Source organism: Camarhynchus parvulus, unplaced genomic scaffold (genome assembly GCF_901933205.1).
Source record: "Camarhynchus parvulus unplaced genomic scaffold, STF_HiC, whole genome shotgun sequence".
Classification (NCBI taxonomy): Eukaryota; Metazoa; Chordata; class Aves; order Passeriformes; family Thraupidae; genus Camarhynchus; species Camarhynchus parvulus.
Window position 1 is genome coordinate 175706 of NW_022148347.1, and position 11849 is coordinate 187554.

General features: G+C 47.6%; 1 protein-coding gene across 1 annotated transcript; it reads right to left on the reverse strand.

Moving 5' to 3' along the window:
* Nucleotides 1–305: 305 nt before the first annotated feature.
* RACK1 (receptor for activated C kinase 1) lies at nucleotides 306–5225 on the reverse strand. Its single transcript, XM_030970308.1, has 8 exons — nucleotides 5030–5225; nucleotides 4484–4655; nucleotides 3048–3208; nucleotides 2345–2430; nucleotides 2144–2254; nucleotides 1389–1529; nucleotides 700–810; nucleotides 306–432 (listed from the first exon to the last, which is right to left on the reverse strand). Exons 1-8 carry the CDS (start codon nucleotides 5136–5138, stop codon nucleotides 367–369), a joined length of 957 nt encoding a protein of 318 aa, XP_030826168.1. The 5' UTR covers nucleotides 5139–5225; the 3' UTR covers nucleotides 306–366.
* Between the last annotated feature and the right edge of the window lie 6624 nt (nucleotides 5226–11849).

Sequence of the window (11849 nt, forward strand, 5' to 3'; positions counted from 1 at the left end):
GTGTACTTTTTAAAATTAATATTTAGCAATTATTTACTTTAAAAATTAATATCCAGCAGTTATTTACTATTAGAAATTAGTTTAATATCTAGCAATTATTTACTTTAATTTGGGGTTTTTTAATTAATTTAGGTTCCTCATGTCTTACACAGACCAATTTTGGGGCTTTTTTTATTAATTTGGGTTTTTTGTTTTTTAATTAATTTCCCGAGGAACAGTCCCAAATCCCACCCCAGTGACGTCAGCAGCTTTTCCCCCTTCCCGAGATTTTTTTCCCCAAAATCCCAGCAGGGACACGCAGCGACTCCAGCTCCAAAAATCGCCGTTTATTGACATTTCTGGGGTGAAAAACGGCCGGATTGGGGCTCAGCGCGTGCCGATGGTCACCTGCCACACCCGCACCAGGTTGTCGGTGTAGCCGGCGAAGAGAGTCTGGGGACAAGGACAGAGGTCATTTAAGGGTCATCCAGGGGTCACCCAGGGGTCACCCGGGGTCACTTGGGTCACCCTGACCTCAGCCCCAGGTCCCCAGGTGAGGGTGCCCAGGTGAGTGCCCCCTGCCCAGGTGAGGGTGCCCAGGTAAATGCCCCCCTGCCCAGGTGAGTGCCCCCTGCCCAGGTGAATGCCCCCCTGCCCAGGTGAGTGCCCCCTGCCCAGGTGAGGGTGCCCAGGTGAGTGCCCCCTGCCCAGGTGTCTCACCTGCCCGTCGGCAGACCAGGCCAGCGAGGTGCACTGGGGCGGCTCCGCTTTGCTGCTGGTGCTGATCACCTCCTGCTTCAGCTCGTCCACGATGATCTTCCCCTCCAGGTCCTGCGGGGCCACGCAGGTGAGAACGGGCTGGATCCCACCTGGGTCCACCTGGATCCTGCCCTGATCCCACCTGGATCCCACCTGGATCCACCTGGATCCTACCCTGATCCTACCTGGATCCTGCCCTGATCCCACCTGGACCGCCCTGATCCACCTGGATCCTGCCCTGATCCCACCTGGATCCTGCCCTGATCCCACCTGGATCCACCTGGATCCTGCCCTGATCCCACCTGGATCCTGCCCTGATCCCACCTGGATCCTGCCCTGATCCTACCTGGATCCACCTGGATCCCCCAGCCCAGGTGGCTCAGAAACAGCCTCTGGGTTTCCCCACGGAGCGGTCGGAGGCATTTCAGTGTTTCATCACAGCACACAGAGCGATCCCAATCCCATAAATGCCACAAATCCCACAAATGCCATTTTTACCCATTTCCCCCCATTTTTGCCCATTTTCCCCATTTTTCCCTGTTTTTACCCATATTTTGATGCTGGGCCCCGTGGCCGCGCACAGCCAGTACCATTACCCCATTACCCCAATCCCATAAATGCCATTTTTGCCCATTTTTGCCCGTTTTTACCCATATTTTGATGCTGGGCCCCGTGGCCGCGCACAGCCAGTAGCGGTTGGGGCTGAAGCACAGCGCGTTGATCACGTCGCCGCCGTCCAGCGTGTACAGGTGCTTGCCCTCGTTCAGGTCCCACAGCATGGCCTGCCCGTCCTGGGGGGGGCACGGGGGGCACCACAGACACCTCCACGTGTGCCCCAGGTGTGGCCCAGGTGTGTCCCTGACTGTCCCCAGGTGTCCCCAGGTGTGTCCCCATGTCCCAGGTGTGTCCCAGGTGTGTCCCCAGGTGTGTCCCTGACTGTCCCCAGGTGTCCCCAGGTAACCCTAACTGTCCCAGGTGTGTCCCAGGTGTGTCCCCAGGTGTGTCCCCAGGTAACCCTAACTGTCCCAAGTGTGTCCCCAGGTGTGTCCCCATGTCCCAGGTGTGTCCCCAGGTGTGTCCCTGACTATCCCCAGGTGTCCCCAGGTAACCCTAACTGTCCCAGGTGTGTCCCCAGGTGTGTCACCTGTCCCCAGGTGTGTCCCAGGTGTGTCCCCAGGTGTGTCCCAGCCCTACCTTGCCCCCGGAGGCGCACAGGGACCCGTCAGGTGACACGATGACCGTGTTCAGGTGTGTCCCCAGGCGTGTCCCCATGTCCCAGGTGTGTCCCCAGGTGTCCCCAGGTGTGTCCCCAGGTGTGTCCCTGACTGTCCCCAGGTATGTCCCAGGTGTGTCCCCATGTCCCAGGTGTGTCCCAGGTGTGTCCCCAGGTGTGTCCCAGCCCTACCTTGCCCCCGGAGGCGCACAGGGACCCGTCAGGTGACACGGTGACCGTGTTCAGGTACCCCGTGTGCCCGATGTGGTTCGTCTTCAGCTTGCAGTTGGCCAGGTTCCACACCTGGGGGGACAGGTGGGTCAGGCCCAGGTGTCCCCAGTCGGGGGGGTCTCACCTGGGGGGAGGGGTCTCACCTGGGGGAAGGGGTCTCACCTTGACCAGCTTGTCCCAGCCGCAGGAGACGATGATGGGGTTGCTGCTGTTGGGGAAGGACGGGCTTGAAACCCAGCTCGAGTGGTCTCAGCCCCACAGTGGGACAGGTGAGACAGGTGAGGGACAGGTGGGACAGGTGAGAGACGGGTGAGGGACAGGTGGGACAGGTGAGGGACAGGTGAGACAGGTGAGGGACAGGTGGGACAGGTGAGGGACAGGTGAGGGACAGGTGGGACAGGTGAGGGACAGGTGAGACAGGTGAGGGACAGGTGAGGGACAGGTGGGACAGGTGAGGGACAGGTGGGACAGGTGAGACAGGTGGGACAGGTGACAGGTGAGGGACAGGTGAGGGACAGGTGGGACAGGTGAGGGACAGGTGAGGGACAGGTGGGACAGGTGAGGGACAGGTGGGACAGGTGAGACAGGTGAGGATATCCCCATAAATGACCCCAAACCCAACTGAAATAACCCCAAATCCCCAAACTGACCCAACCCCCCAGAACTGACCCCAAATCCCCATAAATGACCCAAATGCCCAGAACTGACCCCAAACCCCCCATAACTGACCCCAAACCCCCATAACTGACCCCAAACCCCCATAACTGACCCCAAACCCCCATAACTGACCCCAAATCCCCATAACTGACCCCCACAACCCAAACCCCCACTGCCCCAACCCATAACTCCCCACAAACAGAATTACCCGCCCGTCCCACCTGCACGGTGTACTTGCAGACGCCCAGCGTGTTCCAGAGCTTGATGGTTTTGTCCCGCGAGCCCGACACGATCTGCCGGTTGTCGGAGGAGAAGGCCACGCTCAGCACGTCCTTGGTGTGCCCCACGAAGCGCCGCGTGGTGGTGCCCCTGAGGGGCGAGATTCGGGGTGAAACGGCCGGAAATCGGGAAAAAACCCCGTGAAAATGGGAAAAACGGCCAGGAATCGGGAAAAAACCCCGCGAAAACGGGAAAAACGGCCAGGAATTGGGGGAAATGGCTGTAAAATGGGGAAAATGGCCAGGAATTGGGGAAATGGCTGTAAAATGGGAAAAATGGCCAGGAATTGGGGAAATGGCTGTAAAATGGGGAAAATGGCCAGGAATTGGGGGAAATGGCGGCAAAATGGGAAAAGCAGCTGTAAAAATGGGGAAAACAGCCAGGAACTCGGGAAATATCCATAAACTGGAAAAATGACTCAGGACTGGGGGGAAACAGCCATAAAGTGGGAGAAACAGGCATAAAAATGGGAAAAACAGCCATAAAATGGGAAAAAGGGCCATGAAATGGGAAAACCAGCCAGGAATTGGTGTGAAATACCCCAAAACTGGGAAACCCAGCCAGGAATTGGGGTGAAAGAGCCGTGGGATGACTGACTCGATGGGATCAGTGGGAATTGGATCAAAGCGGTTCCAGGGAAGATTTGGGGATTCCAGGAGTCCGACCCCACAAATTCCGTCCCTTTTCCAGCTGCATCCCCTCAATGCACACCCCAAAAAAATCCCCAAAAACTCCCCAAAACATCCCCCGGGGCTGCTGGCCCAGGCCTCTCCCATCATCATTGCAGGACTTGTCCTCAGAGCCCCGGGGGGATCGGTGGGAACTCAGCTGTAATCATCGGGAGAGGGAGGCCAGCAGCAAAACCCCCGAAAAATCGCCGTTTACCCCAATTCTGGGATCATTGAGCTGCCCAGACCCCAAAATCCTGGGATTTACCCCAATTCTGGGATCATTGAGCAGCTGAGACCCTAAATTCCCAGGATTTACCCCAATTCTGGGATCATTGAGCTGCCCAGACCCCAAAATTTACCCCAATTCTGGGATCAATGAGCTGCCCAAACCCCAAAACCCAGGATTTACCCCAATTCTGGGATCACCTGAGCTGCCCAAACCCCAAAATCCAGGATTTACCCCAATTCTGGGATCATTGAGCTGCCCAAACCCCAAAACCCAGGATTTACCCCAATTCTGGGATCAATGAGCTGCCCAAACCCCAAAACCCAGGATTTACCCCAATTCTGGGATCAATGAGCTGCCCAAACCCCAAAACCCAGGATTTACCCCAATTCTGGGATCACCCGAGCAGCCCTGACCCCAAAAACCCCGGATTTCACCCCAAACCGCCCGAAACCCCCCGGGACTGACGTGGTGAGGTCCCAGAGGCGCAGGGTGCCGTCCCAGGAGCCCGAGAGCGCGAACTGCCCGTCGGACGAGATGACCACGTCGCTGACGAAGTGCGAGTGCCCGCGCAGCGCCCGCTGCGGGATGCCGTAGTTGGTCTCGTCACGCGTCAGCTTCCACATGATGATGGTCTTGTCTGGGGAGGGGGCAACGGGGGGGTCACACAGCCATTGGGGTCACCCCTGGGACCCCCGGGAGCCCCCAGACCCAGCACAGTCACCCTGGGGCCCCCCTGCCCATGACGGCCTCGTCACGCGTCAGCTTCCACATGGTGATGGTCTTGTCTGGGGAGGGGGTCACAGAGAGACCCCCAGACCCATTGGGGACACCTCAGGGAGCCCCCAGACCCAGCAGGGACCCCTAGAAACCCCCAGACCCAGAGGATCGCAGCAGGAGCCCCCAGACCCAGCAGGGACCCCCATGAGCCCACTGGCCCTTCCTCATCCTCCCTCATTAACCGGTCCCGCTGCCTCGGGGCGCCCCCCAGCCCCGTCCCGGACGGTCCCGCACCGCGCGAGGCCGACAGGATCATGTCCGGGAACTGCGGCGTGGTGGCGATCTGCGTGACCCAGCCGTTGTGGCCCTTCAGGGTGCCGCGCAGGGTCATCTGCTCCGTCATGGCGGCGGATGGCGGCGGCGGGGCGCGGCGGGAGCGGCGGGATCCGCGGGATGGCGGCGGATGCGCGGAGGCCTCGGCCCGGGCCCGTCCGTCCCCTCAGGCCAGCGCGGGCGGAAAGAGGCAGCGGCGCTTCCGGCGGAAGCGGAAGTGACGTGTACCGCACGGCAACATGGCGGCCGGCATTGGAAACATGGCGGTGCCCTGTGGGGGTTGTACGGAAAGGGGGGATTCGGGGAGGAAACCTCCCAATGTCACCCCCAAAACATCCCAGTGCCCCCAAAAAGGATCCCAGTGTCCCCCAAGACATCCCAGTGTCCCCCAGAGGGTCCCAACGTCCCCCCAGTGTCCCCCGTGTCCCCCCCAGCGCTCCCCAGTGTCCCCAGTGTCTCCCAGTGTCCCGGGCCGCCCCTGCCGCAGGCCCAGATCCCTTTCAGGATCCCATTTAGGATCCAATTCCTTCCGTGCCCATTTCGGGATCCTCCTCCCGGTTAAATTTAGGAACTGGGCCCAGTTCCATTTAGGAACTGGGCTCAGCTCCGCTCAGCTGGCTCCTCCGAGGCTCGGGGCCCCGAAACCCCGGCCCAAAACCCCAAAATCCCGCCCCAAACCCTGCCCTGGGTGAGTGCTGACCGAAATCTGGGGGTGGTTTGGGGATCTGGGGCAGGATTCCCAAAACTGGGAGTTCTGGAGGCGCCGTCGGGCCGGGCTGGGAACTCGATCCGGGCCGGGCCCCGCGGGGCCTCCGGGAATCGCGTTGGTGAGAAACGCCGAGCCCGGGTGCGCGATTTTATACGTTTGGTAGCCATGAAACCGTCATAAAAATAGTGATATAATATAATACAGTATAACAGGGATTCACGGTTAAGTGTATTGTAAATATATATCTCAGCATAGAGTAAATATATGGCTAAGTACATAGTAAATAAATAAATAAGTAAATTAATACAGAGTGTAATATAGTGTAATGTAATGTAATATAATACAATATAATTAATAGAAAAGAATAGAACAGAGTAGAATAGAATAGAATAAAATGCAATGTAATATCATGTCATGGAATGTAATAAATGTAATGTAATATAATAAAATGTAATACAGTGCAATATAATGCAATGCAATGTAATCTAGTATAATATCATGTAATCTAGTATAAAGTAATATAATGTAATATAATATAATATAATATAATGTAATAAATATAATATAATATAATATAATATAATATAATATAATATAATAAAATATAATATAATATAATATAATATAATATAATATAATACAATATAATATAATTAGAGTAATAATAATGCAGACGATTTGGATTAAGACCACAGGAGACAATAGAAACAAAGAGTTATGGACAGTCCAGGGACCTTTTCTGGGCAAAAATGGACAAAAAATGGGCACAAAATAGGCCCAAAATAGGCCCAAAATAGGCACAAAATGGACAAAAATAGGCACAAAATGGGCACAAAATATTGTGGGGAAACTGGGAAATTCTAAAGAAATCGGGAAACTCCTTCCTTGCCCTCCCTCCCCCGGGCTGGAATATTCCCCAAATTCCCAGATTTTCCAGGAAAACGCAGCCCTGACCCAATTCTGGCTTTTTTTGCCCCAGGCTGAGGGAGCCGGAGCCGAGCCTGGCTGGGAGCGGCGCCGCCATGGAGCCAGGTGGGTGCAAATTGGCTTTTTGGGGTGGAAATTGATTTTTTTTGGGGTGGAAATTGATTTTTTTGGGTGGAAATTGATTTTTGTGGGTGCAAATCGATTTTTTTGGGGTGGAAATCGATTTTTTTTGGGTGGAAATCGATTTTTTGTGGGGTGGAAATCGATTTTTTTGGGTGGAAATTGATTTTTTTGGGGTGGAAATTGATTTTTTGGGTGGAAATCGATTTTTTTGGGTGGAAATCGATTTTTTTGGGTGGAAATTGATTTTTTGGGGTGGAAATTCACTTTTTTTTGGGTGCAATTTGATTTTTTGGGGGTAGAACAAAGTAGCCCAGAATACCCCGATAAAACTGAACTCGCCTTTAACTCCCCCAGACTGACCCAATCTGCTCCTTTTTCTCCTCTTTTCAGGGGAAAATGCGGATCTGGGTGAGAGATTTTCCTCTTTCCCTGCGGAATGTTCCAGAACGTGTCCAACAACCCCCATTCATTCCACCCTGATTCCCCTCTTTATTCCCCCTTCATTTCCCTTTTTTTTCCTTTTTTTTCCTATTTATTCCCCCCCTTTCCCCCCTTTATTTTCCCCTTCTTTCCCTTTTATTTTCACTCTTTTTTACCCTTTTTCCCCTTTATTTTCCCCTTTTATTTCTTCCCCTTCCGCCCCCTTTATTTCCCCGTTTTTCCCTTTTTTTCCCTTTATTTTCCCCTTTATTTTCCCTTTTCCTCCTTTATTTTCCCCCTTTATTCCCCCTTTTTTCCCTTTTATTTTCCCCCTTTTCCCCACCTTTCACCCTTTTTTCTTTTCATTTCCTCCCTTTTCCTCCTTTATTTTTCCCCTTTTTTCCCTTTTTCCCTCTTTATTTTCCCTCTTTATTTTCCCCCTTTTCCATTCTATTTTCTCCCTTTTTCCATTTGTTTTCCCCTTTATTTTCCCCGTTTTTCCCTTTTATTTTCCCCACCTTTCCCCCTTTTTTCTCTTTATTTCCTCCCTTTTCCTCCTTTATTTTCCCCCTTTTTTCCCTTTTCTTCCTTTATTTTTCCCCCTTTATTTTCCCCTTCATTTTCCCCTTTTTCCCCTTTTATTTTCCCCCACCTTTCCCCCTTTTTTTTCTCTTCATTTCCTCCCTTTTCCTCCTTTATTTTCCCCCTTTATTCCCCCTTTTTTCCCTTTATTTTCCCCTTCATTTTCCCCTTTTTTCCCTTTTATTTTCCCCACCTTTCCCCCTTTTTTTCGCTTTATTTCCTCCCTTTTCCTCCTTTATTTTCCCCCTTTTTTCCCTTTTTCCCTCTTTATTTTCCCTCTTTATTTTCCCCCTTTTCCATTCTATTTTCTCCCTTTTTCCATTTGTTTTCCCTTTATTTTCCCCGTTTTTTCCCTTTTTATTTTCCCCACCTTTCCCCCCTTTTTTCTCTTTATTTCCTCCCTTTTCCTCCTTTATTTTCCCCCTTTTTTCCCTTTTCTTCCTTTATTTTCCCCCTTTATTTTCCCCTTCATTTTCCCCTTTTTCCCCTTTTATTTTCCCCACCTTTCCCCCTTTTTTTCTCTTCATTTCCTCCCTTTTCCTCCTTTATTTTCCCCCTTTATTCCCCCTTTTTTCCCTTTATTTTCCCCTTCATTTTCCCCTTTTTTCCCTTTTATTTTCCCCACCTTTCCCCCTTTTTTTCGCTTTATTTCCTCCCTTTTCCTCCTTTATTTTCCCCCTTTTTTCCCTTTTTCCCTCTTTATTTCCCCCCTTTATTTTCCCCCTTTTCCATTCTATTTTCTCCCTTTTTCCATTTGTTTTCCCCTTTATTTTCCCCTTTTTTCCCTTTTATTTTCCCCTCCTTTCCCCCTTTTTTTCGCTTTATTTCCTCCCTTTTCCTCCTTTATTTTCCCCCTTTTTTCCCTTTTCTTCCTTTATTTCCCCCCTTTATTTTCCCCCTTTTTTCCCTTTTATTTTCCCCCTTTTCCCCCTCTATTTTTTCCCTTTTTCCCCCCCTTTTTCCCCATTTTCTGATTCCCTTTCCCTCTCTCCCTTCCCAGAGGAGCGGGACAGGAGGATCAGTGAGTTCCTTTTCCTTTCTTCCCACGAAAAAATGAAATTCCAACATTTTCCGTCAATTTTGGGATCCCCGGGAGGTTTTTGGGGCTGCTCCTGAAAAATTTGGGATTTTGGGGCCCCTTTTTCCCCAGGGATGGATCCAGACCTGGGAAAATAATAATTTGAAATAATTTGAATTTTCTTTTTCATTTTTTTGCTTCCAGGCAAACTCACCTCGGACCTGGGTAAGGAGTTTCGTGGATTAAAATGAAAGATTTGTTTAAAACGAAAGATTTGGGTTTAAAACGAAAGATTTGGGTTTAAAATCACCAATTCCTCCCTAAAATGAACGATTTGGGTCTTCAAAGGGAACTTTTCCCCCCAAATTTGTGCTTAAAATGGGAATTATGGCCTTGAAATGAAAATCAAGGCCCCAGTCATGCAAATCACGGCTGAAAAAATGAAAATTTGAACATTTTGTGCATTTTTAGGCGGTTTTAGGGCTGGTTTTTCCTTAATAAACCCAATTTTTAGGATTGTAGAGAGGGATGTTAATAAAAATAGAAATAGAAATAAAAAATAGAAATAGAAATAGAAATAAAAATAAAAATAAAAATAAAAATAAAAATAAAAATAAAAATTCCCTCAAATTGGAGGTTCTGGGGTGGGAGGATTTGGGGATTTTTTTTGGATTTTGGGAATTTTTTTTTTATTTTTTCATATTTATTATTTCCCAGGGTTTGGGGTGAATTGAGGCTGGGTTTTATTTTCTTTCCAGTTTTTTATTTTCTTTCCATTTCTTTTATTTCCTTTCCTTTTTTTCAGGTGAATCCAGCGCCAAACTCAGTCAGTCCAAGGCCAAAATCCTCATTTTAGAGGAAATTTTGGGGGGAAAAATCCCAATTCCTGGCACCGCCTCAGACCCACCACAAAACGAAGGAATTTGCTCATAATTCTCCTTTTCCTGCTTTCTTTCCCCTTTTTTCCTCTTTTTTTGCCAGAGGAACGCGACCGGAAAATCAGTGAGTGCCAATTCCTGCTGGTTTTGGGCTAAAATCGCCGGGTTTGGGGCAAAACCTCATCCTGTCTTGGGGGAAATAGGAAATAAATCGAATTACCCCAAATTACCCCAAATTACCCCAAATTACCCCAAATTGCCCCCAAATTACCCCAAATTGCCCCCAAATTACCCCAAATTGCCCCCAAATTTCACTCAAATTTCTCCCCAAATTTCACTCAAATTTCTCCCAAATTTCACTCAAATTCCCCCAAATTTCCCCCAAATTACCTCAAATTTCACCCAAATTTCTCCCAAATTTCACTCAAATTCCCCCCAAATTTCACTCAAATTCCCCCCAAATTTCACTCAAATTTCTCCCAAATTTCTGCATTTCCCACAGAAAAAAACCCCAAAAACCCCCAAATTTCCTGTTTTCCCTCCCCAGCCAAGCTCGCCGCTGAAATCCGTGAGTTCTCTGCAATCTCCTCCTTTTCCTCCTGCCCCCGGCGGTTTTGGGCCCAAAGTGCCCGATTTGGGGTCGGTTCTGCGTTAATTCCCATTCCCCTCGTCCCGCAGGACGGCTCACGGCGCTGCTGGGTACGGACACTTCATTCACATTTCTGGGGCGCTTGTGGCTCTGTTTCATTAATTATTAATTAGTGCTGTGGTTTAATAACGTTAGAAATAAATAAAATTATTTATTTTATTTATTTTTAAAATTTATTCTTATTTTTATTTTATTTATTGATTGATTTTTCTGTTTTATTTATTCTATTTGTTTATTTTAACTTTATCTATTTATTTATTTCTTTATTTTTACTTTAATGATTTATTTATTTTATTTAATTTTATTTCATTTAAGTATTGTATATTGTATTTTATTTTGTTTTGTTTTATTTTATTTCATTTTGTTTTATTTTGTTTGGTTTTATTTTATTTTACTTTATTTTATTTTATTTTACTTTATTTTATTTTTACTTTATTTTATTTTATTTTATTTTACTTGATTTTATTTTGTTTTATTTTACTTTATTTTATTTTATTTTATTTTATTTTATTTTATTTTATTTTATTTTATTTTATTTCATTTCATTTTATTTTATTTTATTTTATTTTATTTTATTTTATTTTATTTTATTTTATTTCATTTTATTTTATTTCATTTTATTTTACTTTATTTCATTTCATTTCATTTCATTTATTGAAAACCCGGTAAATGTTCGGGAATGTCAGGAACGGAAAAATGGGTGAAAACTTCAAATATTGACCAGGAAAATCGGGAACAGGAAACGAGAAATTGGAAAATTTCAACTTCTTGGGGATGAAGCCATAAATAAAAAACGACATAAAATTGGAAATTCCCTTCGCTGGGAGGAAAATCGGAATTTTTGGAGATTTTTTTGGATTTGGGGAGGGGGGAGGCGGAGCGCAGCCCCAAAATCGGATTTTTGGTGCTTTTTGGTGCTTTCATGTTATTTTGTTGTGATTTTTAATTATTTTTGGTGCTTTTTGGTGCTTTCATGTTAATTTGTTGTGATTTTTAATTATTTTTGGTGCTTTTCCCACAGCCGAGCGCGACTCCGGGCTCCGTAAGTGCCAGAATTCCCCAAAATTCCCCAAAATCCCTCAAAATTCCCCAAAATTCCCCAAAATCCCTCAAAATTCCCCAAAATTCCCCAAAATTCCCCAAAATTCCCCAAAATTCCCCAAAATCCCTCAAAATTCCCCAGAATTCCCCAAAATTCCCCAAAATTCCCCAAAATCCCTCAAAATTCCCCAGAATTCCCCAAAATCCCTCAAAATTCCCCAAAATTCCCCAAAATTCCTCAAAATTCCCCAAAATTCCCCAAAATTCTCCAAAATTCCCCAAAATTCCCCAAAATTCCCCAAAATTCCCCAGAATTTCCTCCCCTGCAGCTGCCCAGCCCCAATTCCTCCTCTTTTTTAACAATTTATAAAATTGTATCGTTTTATAAATTTTATAAATTTTAATTCTATTAATTATTTAAAATATTTCAAATT

Coding starts and splice junctions, on each gene's coding strand:
- RACK1 (XM_030970308.1), bottom strand. CDS start 5,138: ATGACGGAGCAGATGACCCTGCGCGGCACCCTGAAGGGCCACAACGGC. Junction 1,530..2,143: donor TGTGCGCCTCCGGGGGCAAG/GTAGGGCTGGGA, acceptor TGCCCCCCCCAG/GACGGGCAGGCCATGCTGTG. Junction 811..1,388: donor GGCCCAGCATCAAAATATGG/GTAAAAACGGGC, acceptor GTGGCCCCGCAG/GACCTGGAGGGGAAGATCAT.